This window comes from Panulirus ornatus, chromosome 7 (genome assembly GCF_036320965.1).
Source record: "Panulirus ornatus isolate Po-2019 chromosome 7, ASM3632096v1, whole genome shotgun sequence".
Taxonomy (NCBI): Eukaryota; Metazoa; Arthropoda; class Malacostraca; order Decapoda; family Palinuridae; genus Panulirus; species Panulirus ornatus.
Window position 1 is genome coordinate 38,165,731 of NC_092230.1, and position 25,353 is coordinate 38,191,083.

General features: G+C 39.3%; 1 protein-coding gene across 1 annotated transcript in view; it reads right to left on the bottom strand.

Annotated features, from left to right (window-relative positions):
- LOC139749541 (NPC intracellular cholesterol transporter 1-like) overlaps positions 1-25,353 on the bottom strand; it is a 247,767-nt gene that overhangs the window by 31,815 nt on the left and 190,599 nt on the right. Inside the window, exons 21-22 of the mRNA XM_071663526.1 lie at positions 22,742-22,855; positions 18,376-18,538 (exon numbers count right to left, since the gene is read on the bottom strand). Of these exons, the coding sequence (XP_071519627.1) occupies positions 18,376-18,538; positions 22,742-22,855 (277 nt within the window). The remainder of the gene's footprint in view (positions 1-18,375; positions 18,539-22,741; positions 22,856-25,353) is intronic.

The window sequence follows — 25,353 nt, forward strand, 5'->3', positions numbered from 1 at the left end:
TGTGTGTGTCTATGTCCAGAGAATGTAGGACAATTGAGTACTAGTATGTGCTCAGTGTCTTCTTTATGGTAGTTGCATCACAGGCATGAAGGGTCTTGGGAGGTACTGAAATGGTGTTTGTAGTGTTGCAGTAATGGGTTATGTCCAGAGTGTAAATGGGAGAGTGTGGATTGTGTTTGTCTGGCTAGTGTGGTTTTTGGTACATTAAAGTGTAAAACTGAGTTAGGATGTTGACTTTTAAAGCATGATGCACTACTTTAACATGTATTTATTTTGTCAATTTCATATTTGTTTGGGGTGGGGATGTGTGAGTAGAGGTTACTTTAATGTGCAGCAGGGATTACTTTTTTTTCTACCAGGAGGCCAATGGTTAGTTACAGGAGTTTAGTGGGAGGGGTCCAGTACTGTTCAAAACTGAATGCTGAGCAAACTGAGGTGGGACTGTATTCGAGTTACTGAGCTCCACCTGCTATACATTATGCCACAAATGAGAAGTCACCTTTGGTGGGGCCATATCACTGGCAGTATTCTTGTCAAGGAATTTCTCACACCAAGAGTCTCCATTTCCTTTCTACAGGAAGCATTGTTGCCTTAGCCTGCAGGAGCCTTAAGAAAGAGGTCTTAGGTAATACAGGGATTCTCTCATAGAAATTGGTCATGGGGTAACAATAAATACATGTGTATTCTTAAAACCTTCCATAAAGTATCTCTAGCATATGCTTTCTCCAGATCCATTAATGCCACATGAAAATCAATCTGTTTTTCTAAGTATTTCTTAAATACATTCTTTAAAGCAAACACCTGATCCACACATCCTGTACCACTTCTGAAACCACAGGTGTTTACTTTAAAGACTGTGTGAAAAGTACTTAAAAAAAAAAAGTGGATTTATATGAGGTATTTACAGATTTTTTTTATTTATTATAGCAAAAAAGTATAATAAATAAAAATAATTTACAGATGAGGAAAATGCATATGATGGGGTTGATAGAGATGCCTTTTGAAATGTCTTAGGAATATATGATGTGGGAAGAAAGCTGCTAGAAGTAGTGAGGAGTTTATATAAGGTGTAAAGCACGTGTACAAGTAGGAAGAGAGGAGACTGAATAGTTCCAAGTGAAGGTTGGTCCGTGGCAGGGGTGTGTGATGTTACCATGGTTCTTAATCTGTTTCTGGATGGGTTGGTGAGGCAGGTGAATGTGAGAATCTTGGAGAGAGATGCAAGTATGTAGTCTGTAAGGGATATGGGGACCTAGGAAGTCAGTCAGTTGTATTTTTCTGATGATACAGTGCTGGTGGCAGATTCGAGCAAGAAACTACAGAAATTGGAACAATATGGTAGTGTGTGTGAAATGAGGAAGTTGAGAGTAAACAAGAATAAAAGCAAGGTTATTAGTTTCAGCAGGGTTAAAGGACAGGTTACCTGGGGGTGTGAGTTTGAAAAGAGAAAAATGGAAGGAAAAGAAGTGTTTCAATTACCTGGGAGGGGGACATGGCAGTGAATGGAACCATGGAAGCAGAAGCAAGTCATGAGGTGGGTGAGGAGTCGAAGATTTTGGGAGTGCTCAATAAAGTGTGAAAAGAGACTGTTATTTGGGAGGGCAAAAATGGGTATATTTAAAGGTACAGTAGTCCCAACAATAATATATGGATGTGGGGCATGAGCTATATATAAAGCTTTGTGGAGGAAGGTAGATGTGTTGGAAATTAATTGTTTAAATACACTCAGTGGTGTGAGGAAGTTTGATCAAGTAAGAAATGAAAGTGTAGGAGAGGTATATGGTACTAAAAAAGAAGTGTGGTTGAAAGAGTTGATGAGGGTGTGCTGAAATGGTATGGACAAATGGAGAGAATGAGTGGGGAAAGGTTGACAAAATAATATACATGACAGAAGTGGAGGGAACAAGGAGAACAGGGGGACCAACTTGAAGATAGAAAGGTGAGGTGAAAAAGATATTGAGTGATCAGGGCCTGAACATGAAGGAGGGTGAATGGCATGCATGTGATAGGGTGAATAAGAATGATGTGGTATACAGGGGTTGACATGCTGTCACTGGATAGAACCAGGGCATGTGAAGCATCTGGGTTAAACCATACAAAGGTCTATGGGGCCTGGTTGTGGAAATGTTTTAGTGCATTACACAAGACAGCAAGAGAATGGAAGTGAGCAAATGTGGCCTTTCTTCATCTGTTCCTGGTCCTACCTCACTACTGCAGGAAACGACAATAAATATGAAAATAAAAATTATTTCATTTATGTATTATACTTTGTTGCTGTCTCCTGCGTTAGCGAGGTAGCGCAATGAAACAGACGAAAGAATGGCCTAACCCACCCACATACACATGTATATACATACACATCCACGCATGCACATATACATATCTATACATTTCAATGTATACATATATATACATACACAGACATTTACATAAAAACACATGTACATAATTCATACTCGCTGCCTTTATTCATTCACGTTGCCAACCCGCCACACATGAAATGACAACCCCCTCCCCCCGTATGCGTGCCAGGTAGCGCAAGGAAAAGAAAACAAAGGCCACATTCGTTCACACTCAATCTCTAGCTGTCATGTAATAATGCACCGAAACCACAGCTCCCTTTCCACATCCAGGACCCACAGAACTTTTCATGGTTTACCCCAGATGCTTCACATGCCCTGGTTCAATCTATTGACAGCACATCGACCCCGGGATACCACATCGTTCCAATTCACTCTATTCCTTGCACACCTTTCACCCTCCTGCACGTTCAGGCCCCGATTGCTCAAAATCTTTTTCACTCCATCTTTCTATCTCCAATTTGGTCTCCCACTTCTGGTTCCCTCCACCTCTGACACATATATCCTATTTGTCAATCTTTCCTCACTCATTCTCTCCATGTGACCAAACCATTTCAAAACACCCTCTTCTGCTCTCTCAACCACACTCTTTTTATTACCACACATCTCTCTTACCCTTTCATTACTTACTCGATCAAACCACCTCACACCACATATTGTCCTCAAACATCTCATTTCCAACACATCCACCCTCCTCTGTACAGCCATATCTATAGCCCATGCCTTGCAACATATGAAACTGTTGGAAATGTTATTCCTTCAAACATACCCATTTTTGGTCTGAGATAATGTTCACTCTTATGTATATATATATATCATCTTTATCATTATTGCATTTTATTAATAAACAACAACAGGACCCTTTTCATGGGGCTCCTGGAGCTTCATGGCTGTGTTACAATCAGTAACAAGGGCATCACAGACTCTTTGTAGTGAATAGATCTTTGACAGCACTGAACTCCTTTTCATTCTCTGACACATCCTCACCAAATGTGACCTACAGTCTGTTGATAACATACGCAAATATTCTACACTCAACATAGAAGAATACTACCTTCATCAGTCTGATTCAATACAGAGAAAAGAAGGCCATATATGAAAAGACAGTCTGAAAAGGATGAGAAACAAAAAGAAATGATGAATGATTACAGAACTAATGAAGGGTGCTGTATAAAAGCAGCATTACCATTCTACAAATAATCTCATCAATACATATCATCTGTTATAAGTGAAAGACATATGTCTGAAGCAATGTCTCTAGTTTAAGATGCATGAAGGAACAGTAAATCAAATAGTGTCTGAGTCTCCTGGTGGATAATGAAGCACATCTTGTATCCAATAAAACCTGTGCAAGAATATGTGCAGCTGATCCCAATAAGGTTGTGTGCAGTAGTTCCAACAGGCAAAATATTACAAAGATTACTATCCTCGTTTCTTACACCATATCGGGAAGGGACAAGCAAAATATGAAGTTGGGCACAGACTTATATTGCCGCTGGCACTTTCTTGACCCAGTGACGTTTCTGCTCTTGTTGTTTACATTGCTGCGCTACTTTCTTCTGCTGCCGTACGCAATTAGCTGCTGAGCCTGAGGTGGAGGGACACACTCAAAATACAAGGAATTAAATTTCTATACTGCCAATTGGTTCACTTTCTCTTATATGAATGCATGTGGATGAGGGAATTATAAACAAATGAATCTTCTCTTCCATGGAAAAGGCAATCACATTAAAATGCCATAATGCAAAATAATAAAAATCATCTCATGATTAATAACCAACACACTGTTATCAATGTAAATCACCTATAATGTGTAAGAAATAAGATTCTTTGGGAATTTGCAATTCAAAATTAAATTCTATTGCTTTTTCTAAAGATACACTACTCAGATCATGAGACAAAGATAAAAAAAAAGCATATCTAGTGAATTTTACTCTCTTTACTTCACACTGGTAATTATGATCTTATCAAACTTCATGACTAAATATCATATGCTTTATTCCACTAACATGAAGAAACAAAGATTCTTGATATTTTTCACCAATTCATAATTGCCTTGTCTCAAAACTGATATGTGCATAGCCTGCAAAAAACATTCTCCTCTATATTGCTCAGATTATGTATGTTATCTCTATCAAAAGATTTGCCTTTCTACACTATCTATGTAAATCCATCATGATAGCAACTATATTTAGTTTATACTATCTTAGGACTCCATTCTGTCCTTCTCATTTTGTGTGTCATCATTCCAGTGAATGCAACTTTTCTTATTTCATAACAGTAACACAAATACTATCCATCTGCATCTAAATCAAGCAAGCTATCTACAACAGTTTCATTAAGATTTAATATGCAGAATTTGTATAAAATGGATATCAGTATCTTCTCACATTCACAGGTCAAGATCTACTGACAATGCCAAATATTCCCATAAAGATATTGCAATACTGGCTCCTTGTTATTCAACTTTTTTAATATATCACCATTACATACACACAACTAATTCAGTCTATTCTCTTTCAGATGCCTATAATGGCTGAAGAAAATGCCCAGTACAAATTAATTCCATATATTTATGATTTAGTGTTATTACAAGCCTATCTAAACTAGTCTTACTCAAACCCTTTACGTAAAGAGCATTACCATATAAATTCTTTTCATGTCTTCAACTTATAATCTCATATGAACTAACCATCAATATGGGTTTTACATATTTATATAGGAAGCTGTGGTTTTGGTGCATTACACATGACAGCTAGACACTGAGTGTGAATGAATGTGGCCTCTTTTGTCTGTTTCCCTGGCACTAACACACTGAAGCAGGGGGTAGAGATGCAGTTCCCTGTGGGTGGGGTGGAGCCAGGAATGGGTGAAGGCAAGCAAGTATGAATATGTACATGTGTATATATGTATATGTCTGTGTATTCCTATGAGTTCATTGGGAAAATGAAACACGAAAGTTCTGAAGTGCACCTTCGTGTAATAATCACATCATCAGGGGAGACACAAGAGAGAAATATGAGAGTCAGTTGATATACAAGGAAGAGGCGTAGCTAGGACGCCATTTGGTAAACATTCGATTATTTACCAAATGGCGTCCATGCTACATCTCTTCGTTGCATATCAACTGACTGTTATATTTCTCTCTTGTGTCTCCCCTGATGATGTGATTACTACACGAAAGTGCACTTGGAAACTTATTATGTTTCATTTTTCACATGGAATCATAGGAATATACTTGATCACTAGCAAAATTTTGATCCTTTCCACCATGTCTGTGTATGTGTATATATATATGTGAATATGTTGTTATGTATATGTATATGTAGGCATATGTGCATATATGGGCATTTCTAATGTTTATGTATATATGTATATATATATATATATATATATATATATATATATATATATATATATATATATTTTTTTTATACTTTGTCGCTGTCTCCCGCGTTTGCGAGGTAGCGCAAGGAAACAGACGAAAGAAATGGCCCAACCCCCCCCCATACACATGTATATACATACGTCCACACACGCAAATATACATACCTACACAGCTTTCCATGGTTTACCCCAGACGCTTCACATGCCTTGATTCAATCCACTGACAGCACGTCAACCCCGGTATACCACATCGCTCCAATTCACTCTATTCCTTGCCCTCCTTTCACCCTCCTGCATGTTCAGGCCCCGATCACACAAAATCTTTCTCACTCCATCTTTCCACCTCCAATTTGGTCTCCCTCTTCTCCTTGTTCCCTCCACCTTCGACACATATATCCTCTTGGTCAATCTTTCCTCACTCATTCTCTCCATGTGCCCAAACCACTTCAAAACACCCTCTTCTGCTCTCTCAACCATGCTCTTTTTATTTCCACACATCTCTCTTACCCTTACGTTACTCACTCGATCAAACCACCTCACACCACACATTGTCCTCAAACATCTCATTTCCAGCACATCCATCCTCCTGCGCACAACTCTATCCATAGCCCACGCCTCGCAACCATACAACATTGTTGGAACCACTATTCCTTCAAACATACCCATTTTTGCTTTCCGAGATAATGTTCTCGACTTCCACACATTCTTCAAGGCCCCCAGAATTTTCGCCCCCTCCCCCACCCTATGATCCACTTCCGCTTCCATGGTTCCATCCGCTGCCAGATCCACTCCCAGATATCTAAAACACTTTACTTCCTCCAGTTTTTCTCCATTCAAACACACCTCCCAATTGACTTGACCCTCAACCCTACTGTACCTAATAACCTTGCTCTTATTCACATTTACTCTTAACTTTCCTCTTCCACACACTTTACCAAACTCAGTCACCAGCTTCTGCAGTTTCTCACATGAATCAGCCACCAGCGCTGTATCATCAGCGAACAACAACTGACTCACTTCCCAAGCTCTCTCATCCCCAACAGACTTCATACTTGCCCCTCTTTCCAAAACTCTTGCATTTACCTCCCTAACAACCCCATCCATAAACAAATTAAACAACCATGGAGACATCACACACCCCTGCCGCAAACCTACATTCACTGAGAACCAATCACTTTCCTCTCTTCCTACACGTACACATGCCTTACATCCTCGATAAAAACTTTTCACTGCTTCTAACAACTTTCCTCCCACACCATATATTCTTAATACCTTCCACAGAGCATCTCTATCAACTCTATCATATGCCTTCTCCAGATCCATAAATGCTACATACAAATCCATTTGCTTTTCTAAGTATTTCTCACATACATTCTTCAAAGCAAACACCTGATCCACACATCCTCTACCACTTCTGAAACCACACTGCTCTTCCCCAATCTGATGCTCTGTACATGCCTTCACCCTCTCAATCAATACCCTCCCATATAATTTTTGATAATTTATGATAATTTATGATACAGCGCTGGTGGTTGATTTGGGTGAGAAATTGCTAAAGCTGGTGACTGAGTTTGGTATAGTGTGTGAAAGAAGAAAGCTGAGAGTAAATGTGAATAAGAGCAAGGTTATTAGGTACGGTAGGGTTGAGGGACAAGTTAATTGGGAAGTAAGTTTGAATGGAGAAAAATTGGAGGAAGTGAAGTGTTTTAGATATCTGGGAGTGGATTTGGCAGCGGATGGAACCATGGAAGTGTAAGTGAATCATAGGGTAGGGGAGTGGGCGAAAGTTCTGGGAGCATTGAAAAATGTGTGGAAGTCGAGAACGTTATCTTGGAAAGCAAAAATGGGTATGTTTAAAGAAATAGTGGTTCCAAGAATGTTATATGGTTGTGAGGCGTGGGCTATAGATAGAGTTGTGCGGAGGAGGGTGGATATGCTGGAAATGAGATGTTTGAGAACAATATGTGGCGTGAGGCGGTTTGATCGAGTAAGTAATGAGAGGGTAAGAGAGATGTGTGGTAATATAAAGAGTGTAGTTGAGATAGCAGAAGAGGGTGTTTTGAAATGGTTTGGTCACATAGAGAGAACGAGTGAGGAAAGATTGACAATGTGGATATATGTGTCAGAGGTGGAGGGAACGAGGAGAAGTGGGAGACCAAATTGGAGGTGGAAAGATGGAGTGAAAAAGATTCTGAGTGATTGGGGCCTGAACATCCAGATTTTGGGCAACCCTGTGTAGTTGCCCTTAATATTTCCACAACTTTAGACAGGTTGTGGCATCAGGGGTCTTGTCTCCAAGTTTCTTTCTTTTGGCTTGACTCCCTCACTTTGCTCCCTCATATCGAGTTTCCTCTGAGGCTGATCTATCTCCGTTATTGTTGATAGATCAGTCTCTCCCCATTTCTCCATCAACAGTGGTGTCTCTCAAGGTTCTCTCTTTGAGGCATATGAAATCTACTTCTAAAACCCAGTTTTTGTCCACCTATCATAAATTCTTCACATCTCTCCTCTCTTCTTTGAAGAATCTGTAATTCCACCTTTTGATTCAAAGAACATACTTGGTAATACCTTAAAATCTGTACTATCTTGGAAATCCTACATTACAGAAATAGTTAAGTCTGCCCCTAAGAAACTAGGAGTCCTGTTTGAATGGTGAAATATCTTTCCTTCAGAACAGTTACTCCCTTTACACTAAGGATTTATCCATCCTTGTATGTAAAACTGCACTCAAATCTAGGATGATTCTAGCTCTGCATCCTTACTTGATGGAGTGGAGCTGAAAGCAGTCTGACTTATCAACTCTCCTGGTTGTTTGTGCTGCCCCAAACATTAGCTACAGCACACAATTCTTGGCAAGCTCCTGCATCACATGATTGTTATGTGGCTGTTAGCAAATCAAGGGAGGGTCATTTTAGTAACTGTTTCTTTCCCAACACCTTAGAGCTCTGGAACCCTGCACCCTCTCTTGTCTTTCCCAATATGAATAAGATGACACTTTTTAAAAGACAGGTTTTTCTCTTCTTCCAAAGACTGTAAACACTTTTCCTTGCCTTTTTTTCCCCCTTTCATCAGCCTCTTTACATTTCAATTAAGGCCCAGCCTTGATGTAGACTTTTGTCCATGACACACACACACACACACACACCAAAAAAAAAAAAAAAAAAATTACAAACAAAATAACACAACAAACCAAATCATCCCTGAGGAACATTCAGAAATAATCTACCAGAATTAAAATTGGACTTAAAAATGAATAGGTGTAAGTTAACTGTGTTAAGCTGAAATGAATATCCATTACAAAATACAAATAGAAGCAATATTCACCCTATGTTTGAGCCAACTCTTTACTGAATCAAAACAAATAATTTCCATATTCACCATTCTAATGGGCAATGATTTACAGTAGAAGTACAAATGTCCAATGAGTAACTGCTTCTATGAAGGCTTAATCAATTAATACAAATCTTAAGAGCAACAAATTCCTTTTGTATCGTTTTAAAAGTAAAACAACTTCTAAACAAAGGAATGAGCTATATGCAGCATATTCTACACCTGAAAGTAAGTGTTATAAACCTGTGCTGCTGTGCATATAGATGTCATTGTATTATTCTTCCTGAATTATGTAAAATAAATGCACCATCTCAGACAATCATATTTACATATCAGATATTTACACTCAATTATTTACACTGGTATCCTTTTAAACAGGTTAGGAGGAATACTCATATGGTTAATACACACAAAGCAATGTCAGTACCATAATACCTGTGGATACAGCACACATTTCATTCCAAATAAGAACTTACAGCTCAAGTATTAATTTCACTGTTTAGAGAAAAAGCTATAATGCTCCACAAAAGAGTAACTCAATGGTTTCATTAATATTCTCTACTGTAAGTAATAAATGTACTAAACTTATCTATTATGGTGCATTTCATGCATAGTAAAAACTGTACAAACAAGATGTGGAAAACATGCTTTAAGTACTTCTAGACAAGAATAAATTAGCCGAAAAATATCTCCTTTTTGATCACTTATGAAGAAACTTAATAACTAGAAATAATTTTGTTGAGTAAGTGCAGGCCATCTCTCATAATGTTTTCGGTACTTTATCTCCTTCCTCCATCAAAAGCTCATAACTTATGATTTGGGCTACCTTTATTTCTTTTCCATTTACCAATTTTACCAAAGTATTTGCATGCCATCATCATAATATATTCTTTTGGGGTTTAAAATCCTAGATGCCATGTTTGTAATCATATCTTATGGCTTACTCTGGATAAAAGTTTGTGTTCTTTTCCCTTCTCTCCTAAATCTAGCTCCCTATGAGGCTTGAATATATGTGGTGTAGATAACTCTTCTGGTAAAACTAGTAATGAGAAAATAAATTCAATGAAATAAATGAACAATCTGTAGGAAATATCATTATTTTTTTTTTCTATTATACTTTGTCGCTGTCTCCCGCGTTTGCGAGGTAGCGCAAGGAAACAGACGAAAGAAATGGCCCAACCCCCCCCCATACACATGTATATACATACGTCCACACACGCAAATATACATACCTACACAGCCTTCCACGGTTCACCCCAGACGCCTCACATGCCCTGCTTCAATCCACTGACAGCACGTCAACCCCGGTATACCACATCGCTCCAACTCACTCTATTCCTTGCCCTCCTTTCACCCTCCTGCATGTTCAGGCCCCGATCACACAAAATCTTTTTCACTCCATCTTTCCACCTCCAATTTGGTCTCCCTCTTCTCCTTGTTCCCTCCACCTCCGACACATATATCCTCTTGGTCAATCTTTCCTCACTCATCCTCTCCATGTGCCCAAACCACTTCAAAACACCCTCTTCTGCTCTCTCAACCACGCTCTTTTTATTTCCACACATCTCTCTTACCCTTACGTTACTCACTCGATCAAACCACCTCACACCACACATTGTCCTCAAACATCTCATTTCCAGCACATCCATCCTCCTGCGCACAACTCTATCCATAGCCCACGCCTCGCAACCATACAACATTGTTGGAACCACTATTCCTTCAAACATACCCATTTTTGCTTTCCGAGATAATGTTCTCGACTTCCACACATTCTTCAAGGCCCCCAGGATTTTCGCCCCCTCCCCCACCCTATGATCCACTTCCGCTTCCATGGTTCCATCCGCTGCCAGATCCACTCCCAGATATCTAAAACACTTCACTTCCTCCAGTTTTTCTCCATTCAAACTCACCTCCCAATTGACTTGACCCTCAACCCTACTGTACCTAATAACCTTGCTCTTATTCACATTTACTCTTAACTTTCTTCTTCCACACACTTTACCAAACTCAGTCACCAGCTTCTGCAGTTTCTCACATGAATCAGCCACCAGTGCTGTATCATCAGCGAACAACAACTGACTCACTTCCCAAGCTCTCTCATCCCCAACAGACTTCATACTTGCCCCTCTTTCCAAAACTCTTGCATTTACCTCCCTAACAACCCCATCCATGAACAAATTAAACAACCATGGAGACATCACACACCCCTGCCGCAAACCTACATTCACTGAGAACCAATCACTTTCTTCCTCATACCTGTCTATAAACATTAAAGCTAAGATAATCTGTCTCACACATGCAGCTAAGGCTTATGAAGAATAGGATGATAATTTGCATTATGAGATACTTAAAATTTAAACCAAATGGTAACCAACATTCTCTTTAATATATGCATTTTTGTTATAAAAGATCTATCAAAGTATCATACAGAAGAAAGCTCAATCACTTTTACATCTAAAATATCTAATAACTTCAGAAGCCAGCATACAGAATTTTCAATCCCTCGTCACTTCTTTTACAAGAAGGGACCCATGCTTGATTTTCATTATAATCACTCTGGAGCAGTGACAAGTCTATAAATATGTGATAAAACATTCATAAGAAAACTACCAAAAAAGCTAGCTACAAAGTAAAGCTGATTTAAATGTGAAATCTTTCTCTCATTTTCTTTCATACTTGCTTGCCGTTTCTGACACTAGCATGGTAGTCCCAGAAATGAACAGGGAAAAAGCCTTATCTGCTCAAACCCATTCTCTTGCTGTCATGTACAATACAGCCTCTTATCTACAACTAGGCCCCACAAACTTTTCTGTGGTTCCTAGCTGCTTCATATGCCTTGGTTCAATCCAGTGACATTAAGTCAACCCCAGTATACCACGTCCACCAGTTCACTTTACCTTATGGGCACTTTTCACCCTCCTTCATGTTCAGGACCGAAGCACTCAAAATCTTATGAGGGCTACCCTTCCATCACCATTTTGGTGTCCCCCTTCTCCTAGTCTCCTCCACTTCTGACACATATATCCTCTTTGTTAACCAATCCTCACCAATTCTCTCCATATGTCCAAACTATTTCCGCACATCCTCTTCAGCTCTCTCTCTGTATCTCTTTATTATGCCACCTCTTTCTCCTCCCCTGTCATTACTTAATCAACTCTCCTTACACATCATACTGTCCTCATAAAAATTTCATTTCCAACATATCCAACCTCTTATTTACATTTTGCCAAAGGCCCATGCCTTGCTTTCATACAGCACTGATGGGACTACTAAACCATCAAACGTATCCATCTTTGCCATCAGTGACCTCTCTTTGCACACATACCTCACTGTACCCAGGACCTTTACCCCCCCTCACCCATCCTATAGTTACTTCACCTCCCATGATTCCTGTCTACTATAAGCACATTGTCCCCCATGCACCACATTTCTAAATTTCACTCTATCATGTGCATACCTTTCACCTTCCTGCATTTTTGGGCCCTCAGCACTCAAAATCTTTTTCACTTCAACCTTCCATCTCCAATTTGGTCTTCCTCTTCTCCTGGTTCCCTCCAATTCTGACATATATATATATATATATATATATATATATATATATATATATATATATATATATATATATATATATATATATATATATATATGTAGCATTTATGGATCTGGAGAAGGCATATGATAGAGTTGATAGAGATGCTCTGTGGAAGGTATTAAGAATATATGGTGTGGGAGGCAAGTTGGTAGAAGCAGTGAAAAGTTTTTATCGAGGATGTAAGGCATGTGTACGTGTAGGAAGAGAGGAAAGTGATTGGTTCTCAGTGAATGTAGGTTTGCGGCAGGGGTGTGTGATGTCTCCATGGTTGTTTAATTTGTTTATGGATGGGGTTGTTAGGGAGGTGAATGCAAGAGTTTTGGAAAGAGGAGCAAGTATGAAGTCTGTTGGGGATGAGAGAGCTTGGGAAGTGAGTCAGTTGTTGTTCGCTGATGATACAGCGCTGGTGGCTGATTCATGTGAAAAACTGCAGAAGCTGGTGACTGAGTTTGGTAAAGTGTGTGAAAGAAGAAAGTTAAGAGTAAATGTGAATAAGAGCAAGGTTATTAGGTACAGTAGGGTTGAGGGTCAAGTCAATTGGGAGGTGAGTTTGAATGGAGAAAAACTGGAGGAAGTGAAGTGTTTTAGATATCTGGGAGTGGATCTGGCAGCGGATGGAACCATGGAAGCGGAAGTGGATCATAGGGTGGGGGAGGGGGCGAAAATTCTGGGGGCCTTGAAGAATGTGTGGAAGTCGAGAACATTATCTCGGAAAGCAAAAATGGGTATGTTTGAAGGAATAGTGGTTCCAACAATGTTGTATGGTTGCGAGGCGTGGGCTATGGATAGAGTGGTGCGCAGGAGGATGGATGTGCTGGAAATGAGATGTTTAAGGACAATGTGTGGTGTGAGGTGGTTTGATCGAGTGAGTAACGTAAGGGTAAGAGAGATGTGTGGAAATAAAAAGAGCATGGTTGAGAGAGCAGAAGAGGGTGTTTTGAAGTGGTTTGGGCACATGGAGAGAATGAGTGAGGAAAGATTGACCAAGAGGATATATGTGTCGGAGGTGGAGGGAACGAGGAGAAGAGGGAGACCAAATTGGAGGTGGAAAGATGGAGTGAAAAAGATTTTGTGTGATCGGGGCCTGAACATGCAGGAGGGTGAAAGGAGGGCAAGGAATAGAGTGAATTGGAGCGATGTGGTATACCGGGGTTGACGTGCTGTCAGTGGATTGAATCAGGGCATGTGAAGCGTCTGGGGTAAACCATGGAAAGCTGTGTAGGTATGTATATTTGCGTGTGTGGATGTATGTATATACATGTGTATGGGGGGGGTTGGGCCATTTCTTTCGTCTGTTTCCTTGCGCTACCTCGCAAACGCGGGAAACAGCGACAAAGTATAAAAAAAAAAAAAAAATATATATATATATATATTATCCCTGGGGATAGGGGATTAAGAATACTTCCCACGTATTCCCTGCGTGTCGTAGAAGGCGACTAAAAGGGGAGGGAGCGGGGGGGGGGGGGGATCCTCCCCTCTCGTTTTTTTTTCTTTTTTTTTCTTTTTTTTTTTTAATTTTCCAAAAGAAGGAACAGAGGGGGCCAGGAGGATATTCCAAAAAAGGCCCAGTCCTCTGTTCTTAACGCTACCTCGCTAACGCGGGAAATGGCGAATAGTTTAAAAGAAAGAAAAAGAATATATATATATATATATATATATGTGGTGTGAGGTGGTTTGATCGAGTGAGTAACGTAAGGGTGAGAGATGTGTGGAAATAAAAAGAGCGTGGTTGAGAGAGCAGAAGAGGGTGTTTTGAAATGGTTTGGGCACATGGAGAGAATGAGTGAGGAAAGATTGACCAAGAGGATATATGTGTCGGAGGTGGAGGGAACGAGGAGAAGAGGGAGACCAAATTGGAGGTGGAAAGATGGAGTGAAAAAGATTTTGTGTGATCGGGGCCTGAACATGCAGGAGGGTGAAAGGAGGGCAAGGAATAGAGTGAATTGGAGCGATGTGGTATACAGGGGTTGACGTGCTGTCAGTGGAGTGAATCAAGGCATGTGAAGCGTCTGGGGTAAACCATGGAAAGCTGTGTAGGTATGTATATTTGCGTGTGTGGACGTGTGTATGTACATGTGTATGGGGGGGGGGCCATTTCTTTCGTCTGTTTCCTTGCGCTACCTCGCAAACGCGGGAGACAGCGACAAAGTATAAAAAAAAAAAAAAAAAAAAAAAAAAAAATATATATATATATATATATATATATATATATATCCTCTTTGTCAAACTCTTCTCACTCATTTAGTCATGTCCAAACCATTTCATGTCTCTCAACCACACTCTACTTACTTGATACCAAACCTTTCTTTCACCCTTTCATTACTTACTAACTTGTTTCCAAAAATGAATCCTCCTCCACACATTCTCGTCTAGATAATATTCCTTGCATCCAAACAACATCATTTGGACTGCTATACCTTCTGCTATACTGTAACCATTTTTTCCCTCCCAAATAATGACCTCTCTCTCTCCACATACTCCTCAATGTTCTCAGAACCATTAGCCCCTCACCCACCTTATGAGTGATTTCTGCTTCCATGGTTACATTTGCTGTCATGTACACTCCCAGGTATCTAAAACACTTCACTTACCTAAATTTTCTTCACTCCAGCTCAACACTCAAACTAACCTGTCCCTCTGCACTGTTAAACCTAATGATCTTGATTTTACTCAATTTACTCATACACATCCAAACTCAAACACCACCTTCTGCAGTTTCTCAATTGAATCTGACAACAGTGGTGTGTCATCAGCAAACATCAAGTAACTCACTTTCCAGGCCCTTTTACCTCCAACAGACTGCATATTAACCCCTCTCTCCAAGACCCTTGTATTTCCCTCCACACCATCCCCTTCATAAACAAGTTAAACAGCCATGGTGACATCACACACCCCTGTCACAGATCAACTTCACTTGGAACTACTCACCCTCCTCTCTACATACACATCCTCTAACACTCCTGGGACCATAATGTTCCTCTAAAATCTGATGCTCAATACATGTTTTCACCGCCTAATCACTGCTTTCCCATACAACTTACCAGGTACACACAACAAAATTAACTCTAGTCTGTGCGTGCCTTTCACCCTCCTGTATGTTCGGACCTGATCACTGAAAATCTTTTTTCACTCAATCCCTCCATCTCCAATTTAGTTTCCCTCTTCTCCTTGTTACCTCCACTTCTGACACATAAATCCTCTCTGTCAATCTTTCCTCACTCATTCTCTGCAAATGTCCAAACCATTTCAACACACCCTTTTTTGCTCTCTCAACCACACTTTTTTTATTACCACACATCCCTCTTACTCTTTCATTGCTAACTTCATCAAACCACAGTACACCACATATTATCCTCAAACATTTAATTTCCAACACATCCACCCTCCTCTGAACAACCCTATCTATAGCCATATCTCACATCCATATAATACTGCTGGGAGTACTATTCCTTCAAGCATACTAATGTTTGCCCTCCCACACAATGATCTTTCCTTCCACCACACATTTTCAGCATTCCCAGAACCTTCGCCCCCCACCCTATGAAACACTTCCATTCGCTGCAAAGTCCACTCCCATATATCTAAAAAATATGTCAAATATAGATTAAATTTTTTTTGGTGGAAAACTGACAGTTTTTAGGGAACCCCAAGGAAATGAATTATACAGCAAAAAAGTTAATACTGGCTTCGGTCATAAGGATATAAGAATCATCTAACTGTGCCATTGAATTCCCAACAAAAAGTCAACCTTCCAAAAGAAAATATGCTAACGAAAAGGCTAATTACTGATTGTAAAGTATGGTCCTGCTTATTATGAAAAATCTGCTCTTCATAATAATATTAATTTCGAGGGACTTCAAAAACTTGCTAAAAAAACTGATATAAATGTTACATTCAAATACACAAATTTCATGAGGAATATGTTCATCAGAAACATACCCAGGGATACAAGTGAAACAGTTGTATAAATATTACCTTACACAGAATGTCCAAAGAAAGGAAATGTCAGATAAAAAGGGAGAGACTTAAACAAGTTGATGAACATAAGTGAGACACTGGAGTTGGAAATGGGAAAGGCCCTGCTTCTTGTGATGATACTTTAATCACATGAATTACTGCAAATGCACTTTTTAAATCTGGTCATTGTCTGAAGAGAAGTGTTGTTAAATCTACAATAAGATCCTTGAAAAATTTCAGTTTATCAGACAGTTCTCCCTCAATAGAACAATTGAAACATGGTTATAAATGTGGTAAAATTACCAGGGGAAACAAGAAAGATGCCCACCATCCCATCTGGTCAAGGCTTTAAACCTTTCAGGTCAGGTCACAGTAGGTTGAGCAGGGTAGCATTCTATGGTCACATGTCAGTCAGGTACAAAGGTCATCGGAGCATTATACATGTCCCCCCCCCTCTATCTTTGTTAGCACCAAATGAAAAAAGCCATGACTGGCTGAGATTGAATTGGAACAATAATAATTCGAGACTGTTCCTCATACACAACTTACGGGTACCACTGCAAATCATTAACACAGGAAGCAAGAAACAATGAAGGCACTTACTACTTAGAAACCTTAACTGAAAAATAAACATGTTACTCACCGTACTGCAATTTAGTTTTCAGTGAAATTTGTCAGTCTTCGATCTTACACCACACTTGTGCTAATCAAAGCTGTCACCAAAGAAATCCATATCAAAAGCAACATATTGCAAAAGGCTATTAAGCTTGGTGACCAAACCCTCCTGTTGTTGTTATTGCTATTCAGCTGTAACTTTAAGGGTAGAGGATCCCTAACACAATGGTAAGGAGCCAGTTCTGAAGCAAACCTCATGAACAGAAGACTTAACAGCTCATATAAATGACAGAGAAGAAACGAAGTTATTCAGCTAAATGTTGTATATGATTTGACTGATTTTACACTTATCCAAGCATTATTAAACATTTGCACAAGGTCTCACCACTTAATTTATGCTTCACTATCTATGTAGATCTCCAAGGGATCATACATTCTCATACTTTTGATGACATGCACCTACCTTTAAGAAAGGAAGCAAAACCACTGTCTAGCAGTGGGTTGGCCACTTTGAAGGAAAGTCTTAATTATCTGTATAAAAGCTGAATGACCAATTGGCCTGTTTTGTAAAAAGATGAAAAATAAGACATTAATGTGATGGAACCAGGTTGGTGGCATTATAGTTGGATATCTTTGGAAAATTCCTAAAAGATTTTCGAAGTATTTTAGCTTGCATTAGACCCTCTCCTGGGCCACAAGATATTAACTTCTTTGGCCATTATATCCTAGAAAACACAAAATTATTCACCTAAAAAAAAGGTTAATTATTACTTGTGCATCAGATCAACCTTTATCAGATATACCTCCTTTGCACTCAAAGTAAGGTGTCAAATGTGCAAAATATCTAAAGTAAAAATAATATCCCCTACAATAACTGGTAAAACAAGATTTTACAATAATTATCTTTTCATATGTCTGTTTTACATGTTAAAGCTGTATGGATGGCATCCTTAGTTCCTTCATTTGTGTAGCAACTGAAGGGGAAAAGTTCACACGTTAAACTATGTTTCTAAATATTTATAATTTTTTTTGTTGGTTCTATCCTTAATCATATGGTGTGCGCCAAACAGTTTATTTTTAACTTTTGTTAAGTCTCAAGTTTCTGTGCATCATCAAACATCAGGGTTTACTTACCAAAGAAACTAAGCATGACTGGCAAAAATATAAGACCATGTGCTGCACCAAAAAGTACGATGGCCAGGTACATGCGGAAATAAAAGACTTTGAAGATTTTGGAGTGTGCAAAGGCTAGAACAATGATACCTCCGAACTTTGTGAATGTGATGCCAGACAGGACCTAATGAGAAGCAAGAATAGTTAGATATTAACATTCCCCTTAAGTGTTCCATTTGAAAATAAAATCATCTTAAAGAATTATTAACTTATGAATAACCTTAATTATTAGAGAAACAATCTTTATCATTATATATTCCTTAATTTTTTTTTTTTTTTTTTTTTTTGCTGTCTCCCGCGTTTGCGAGGTAGCGCAAGGAAACAGACGAAAAAAATGGCCCAACCCACCCCCATACACATGTATATACATACGTCCACACACGCAAATATACATACCTACACAGCTTTCCATGGTTTACCCCAGACGCTTCACATGCCCTGATTCAATCCACTGACAGCACGTCAACCCCGGTATACCACATCGCTCCAATTCACTCTATTCCTTGCCCTCCTTTCACCCTCCTGCATGTTCAGGCCCCTATCACACAAAATCTTTTTCACTCCATCTTTCCACCTCCAATTTGGTCTCCCTCTTCTCCTCGTTCCCTCCACCTCCGACACATATATCCTCTTGGTCAATCTTTCCTCACTCATTCTCTCCATGTGCCCAAACCATTTCAAAACACCCTCTTCTGCTCTCTCAACCACGCTCTTTTTATTTCCACACATCTCTCTTATCCTTACGTTACTTACTCGATCAAACCACCTCACACCACACATTGTCCTCAAACATCTCATTTCCAGCACATCCATCCTCCTGCGCACCACTCTATCCATAGCCCACGCCTCACAACCATACAACATTGTTGGAACCACTATTCCTTCAAACATACCCATTTTTGCTTTCCGAGATAATGTTCTCGACTTCCACACATTCTTCAAGGCTCCCAGAATTTTTGCCCCCTCCCCCACCCTATGATCCACTTCCGCTTCCATGGTTCCATCCGCTGCCAGATCCACTCCCAGATATCTAAAACACTTCACTTCCTCCAGTTTTACTCCATTCAAACTCACCTCCCAATTGACTTGACCCTCAACCCTACTGTACCTAGTAACCTTGCTCTTATTCACATTTACTTTTAACTTTCTTCTTTCACACACTTTACCAAACCCAGTCACCAGCTTCTGCAGTTTCTCACATGAATCAGCCACCAGCGCTGTATCATCAGCGAACAACAACTGACTCACTTCCCAAGCTCTCTCATCCCCAACAGACTTCATACTTGCCCCTCTTTCCAAAACTCTCGCATTCACCTCCCTAACAACCCCATCCATAAACAAATTAAACAACCATGGAGACATCACACACCCCTGCCGCAAACCTACATTCACTGAGAACCAATCACTTTCCTCTCTTCCTACACGTACACGTGCCTTACATCCTCGATAAAAACTTTCACTGCTTCTAACAACTTTCCTCCCACACCATATATTCTTAATATCTTCCACAGAGCATCTCTATCAACTCTATCATATGCCTTCTCCAGATCCATAAATGCTACATACAAATCCATGTATAAAACTAATAATTATTAGAGAAACAATCTTTATCATTATATATTCCTTAATGTATAAAACTTCCTTTAACCTTATGAAGTTTCTAATTATGGCACATAATTTTCTACAATATCTTCAGTCAGTACAAAAATCCATAATCATAGTACTGCTCACAATAATACATTGTTGCATCTCTTTCGCCCAAACAATCCAGTATGCAATTTGGCCTCCTCTACCTCAGTTACTGCTCCTATCCAATACATGCAATAAATCTAAAATCCATGATACAGAGTAAACTTAGTATATTTTCATTACACATAGAAATATTTAGGTATCACCATCATATGCAAATGGTTATTTTACAATGCTGTCAAATTTACTACTCAAATTTGCAAGATTTAAAACATTACACTGATATTATAACAACAGTGCTGACTTTTATGACAGCTGGCAGGCCATCTGGCCCTAATCATCCAGTAAAGGTAGATCAGCAGTAAGGATGTAAGATGTTACCATGGTTGATTAATTTGTTTATGGTTGGAGTGGTGAGGGAGGTAAATGACAGAGTCTTGGAGGAGAAAATATGCAATTTGTTGGGGGTTAAATGGCTTGGGAAGTAAGTCGATTGTTGTTCATCGATGATACAGCACTGGTGGCTCATTCGAGTGAGAAACTGCAGAAGTTGGTGACTGAGTTTGGATGAGTGTGTGAAAGGATAAAGTTGAGAGTAAATGTGAATAAAAGCAAGGTTATCAAGTTCATCAGGGCTAAGGGAAAAGTTAGTTGGGATGTAAGTTTGAATGTAGTATAACTGGAGGAAGTGTGCATTGCAATATTTAGGTATCATCATCATGTACAATTGGTTATTTTACAATAATGTCAAATTTACTACTCAAATTTGCAAGATTTAAAACATTACACTGATATTATAACAACAGTACTGACTTCTATAACAGCTGGCAGGCCACCTGGCCCTAATCATCCAGTAAAGGTAGATCAGCAGTATGGATGTAAGATGTTACCATGGTTGATTAATTAGTTTATGGTTGGAGTGGTGAGGGAGGTAAATGTAAGAGTCTTGGAGGAGAAAATATGCAATCTGTTGGGGATTAAATGGCTTGGGAAGAAAGTCGATTGTTGTTCATTGATGATACAGCACTGGTGGCTCATTCAAGTGAGAAACTGCAGAAGTTGGTGACTGAGTTTGGATGAGTGTGTGAAAGGAGAAAGTTGAGAGTAAATGTGAATAAAAGCAAGGTTATCAGGTTCATCAGGGCTAAGGGACAAGTTCGTTGGGATGTAAGTTTGAATGTAGTATAACTGGAGGAAGTGAAAATGTTTCAGATATCTGGGAGTGGACCTGGCAGTGAATGGTACTCTATGGAGGCAGAAGTGAGTCATAGGGTAGGAGAGGGGGCAAACATTCTGGGAGCAATAAAGAATGTGAGGAAAGAGAGAATGTTATCTCTGAGGGCAAAATGGGTGTGTTTGAAGGAATTTTAGTTCCAACAATATTATATGACTGCAAGGCACTCTATCATCAACATAGTTAACAATCTTTCAAAACATTCACTCCATCTCTTCCTTAATTAATTACTACCTGTTATCACTTTCTCTTTTGCCCCATTCACCAATGTTTCCATTTGTTCCCTTTTCTTTCACACATTATTTACCTACTTCCACATATTTTTATGCTCACTAAAATTAAATGATACTCTCTCATCCCAACTCTCATTTGCTCTTTTTTCAACCCCTGCACCTTCCTCTTGACCTCTTGCCAGTTTCTCTTATATATCTCCCAATCATTTGCACTTTCCTGTAAGTACCACCCAAACACCTTTCTTTTCTCTTTCACAAGCATCTTTACTTCTTCATTCCACCACTCACTGCCCTTTCTAATCTACCCATCTCCCACCTATTGAACACCATATGCATCTCTTCCATATGCCATCGCTGCTTCCCTAAAAATTCCCATTCCTCATCCACTCCCCTCACTTCATTTAGTATCACCTTTTGCCATTATACACTCAATCTCACCCAGTATTTCTTTAAACAAGTTTCTTTTCCAAGCTCACTTAATTTCACCACTCTCTTCTCATTGATATTTTTTCTTTTACAAACACCTCTACAAATCTTCACCCTTGCCTCCACAAGATAGTGATCAGACATCCCCCAGCTGCCCCTCTTGGCAAATTTTCATTCAGAAGCTCTCCCTTTTATATGCCTATCAATCAATGTGTAATAAAATAGATCCCATGGATCACCTCTCCTACTCACATATGTATACTTGTGTATATCTCTCACACGCTCACTCAGCTGTTCCCAAAACACTTGCTTCTCATGATCTTTCTTCTCATGGCCAAGTGCTAATATCACATATCTCTCACCATCCACTTTCATCTAAAGTAGTGCTACTCCTTCCCTATCACTTTTCCCCTCACCAATCCCTGATTTTACTCCTAAGTAATTTGCAAACCATTTTTTCTTTTTATAAGCATCGAGACACTCATACTTCTTATTTTAAGTGGGTCTATGAGCCCTTAATGAGTAACTAATATCTTTCAACTAAAGTAAATTACTGCTTAACACTATCACTGTGTCAGAACATTGAAGAATTCCTTTAAAAGAGTAGCAAGCATCACATACAACCCACAAGGTTTTGCACAAGACAAGGCCATATGAGAGAGAGAGAGAGAGAGAGAGAGAGAGAGAGAGAGAGAGAGAGAGAGAGAGAGAGAGAGAGAGTTTAATTGTTCAAGTCACCACTTACCGAGCTGCCCATAGTGACTAAGGCATCCTTTGCTCGCAGGAGTCTTGTTTCCTCCATGGACAAGGAGAATGCATGTGTGATGTGGCTGCAAAACTCAACAGATATACCCGCAGCCTGAAATTATTTTGTAAGTCTCTTTCAGTAGCTTTTAATATACAATAGCTTAATAAACTCTAGCTAAACTGAGATAGGGAAGAGCATACATACTTATTATGTATAGCTTAATTCTAACAGTATAAGTCTATCATCAGCATTATACCTCAGGATCTCTTTTATCAGGCTCCTTCAGTTTTGTGGCTGTTATCCACAGAGGAGCAGGAAAATAATGGACTCTTTTGATACCAGAGTCTTTGACAAAGGTGAACTCCATTCCATTCACCGACAGTGATAAAGCCTTGTCAAGGTGACTTTTCATTTTGGTGTAACCACTTGCAGGTGGAGTCTAGTAACACCTATGCTTTTACTGTCCAACCACACATCTGTAGATCCAGTATGTTCAGTGATACTTGTACAAAACCACACTCAGAGCTCCGAAAATGCGAAAATTTTCCTTGAACACTTTCAAAATCCAATTTGTTTAGGAAAACAAAACTATCATACACTTGTAATTCTTCTAACAACAACATTGTATACTGTACCCAAGAATACTGTTGGACCTGTCCAAGTCAGACGGGAGTTTATTAATACAAATGTCTGTAAAACCAGTAACAGTAAACACAGCAAAACAGAATAAACAATGTAGTCCTCAAACTAAATAGTAAACAAAAAAATATGCAATCCTATGTTAAATACAAGTCAAGTCCTAGTAGAGTCATCGATATATCTTCTCTGCTATGTCCTTGTGACAATTTTTGTGGTTGCCCAAATCATTTCATACCATAATAATCATAGAATAAAACCACATAGTAGTATTACATGATACAGAATATACACCTTAACATATAAATGAGGTGTTAAGCTAGCAAAACACTATTGTGTTAGAGATATAGTTTCTTTTGAATAGTTTTGACACACTAACCCTATTGCTATGGCAGTCCTAATATGCACTGTAGTCTCTGTGAGCAGAATATTCTCAAATATTTAGAAAAAAAATCTCCCTAAGTCTATTATTATGATTAACCAGGACATAATTTTCTATATAAAATGACATATGGTACAATTCAACAAGGTGAGACACTGATTATTTCTGCAAAATGCCCTTTAGCCTATGCTGCTCTGCTGCCAGGCATATAAAATACTCCATGAGTATTTCCATGCATAGGCACCCAAGTGTTGCGAACATCCACAAGATATTAACCAAGAAATCTTGCAACTCAGTTTTGTGAATTTCAGCTTCACGGTTTTCAATGTAAATACAAGGTTAGGAACTGTATGCCCAAATTACATACCAAACCAATATTGCTCTTAAAGTTTACTTACCGACAAAAAATCAGAGAGAAATCTCAAACATTCATATAATATTTTCACAGTCAAATCCTGAGGGCATTCTCCATGTCCTAATACATCAGCTAGGCGTGCAGCCATCATCATCATCTTAACTAAAAGCTGTTCACAGACTTTTCTGAACTTCTCTGCCTTTAGCTTAATACTGCATATTATGCTTTTATTCACTCCAAAACTATGATCAACCACAGAAGTTCCAGCACCAGTAAACTTCATAAAAGATTTTCACAGTTTCCTTCAAGGTAGAGGCCTCTCATTATTTTTGCCACTAGGAGAACTTGTGCTGGAAGTTGCTAGGCATTTCAATATGATATATGTATCCATAAGGGTGATGAAATTGCAGAGCAGCAGAGCATGTGTGTTTGTTTGTGTGGCAGTTTGGGGGATGGGGGTAAAAAGGTGACTAAAAGGAGCAGAAGTGGGGGGTTGGAAATTCTACCCTCCAGGTTTACTTTTCCAAAAGAAGGAACAGAGAAGGGTGCCATATGAGGAGATTTCCCTCTAAGGCTCAGTCATCTGTTCTGAAATGCTACCTTGTTAATGTGGAAAATAGCTAAAGCAGGGGACAGCAATGCTGTTTTTCTGTGGGGTGGGGTAGCGACAGGAATGGGTGAAGGCAAGCAAGTATGAATATGTACATGTGTATGTATGTAATGTCTACGTACGTGCATGTATATGTTGACATGTATATGCATGTATATGTGCATATCTGGGCGTCTATTGTTAGAAGCAGTGAAAAGTTTTTATCGAGGATGTAAGGCATGTGTACGTGTAGGAAGAGAGGAAAGTGATTGGTTCTCAGTGAATGTAGGTTTGCGGCAGGGGTGTGTGATGTCTCCATGGTTGTTTAATTTGTTTATGCATGGGGTTGTTAGGGAGGTAAATGCAAGAGTTTTGGAAAGAGGGGCAAGTATGAAGTCTGTTGTGGATGAGAGAGCTTGGGAAGTGAGTCAGTTGTTGTTCGCTGATGATACAGCGCTGGTGGCTGATTCATGTGAGAAACTGCAGAAGCTGGTGACTGAGTGTGGTAAAGTGTGTGAAAGAAGAAAGTTAAGAGTAAATGTGAATAAGAGCAAGGTTATTAGGTACAGTAGGGTTGAGGGTCAAGTCAATTGGGAGGTAAGTTTGAATGGAGAAAAACTGGAGGAAGTAAAGTGTTTTAGATATCT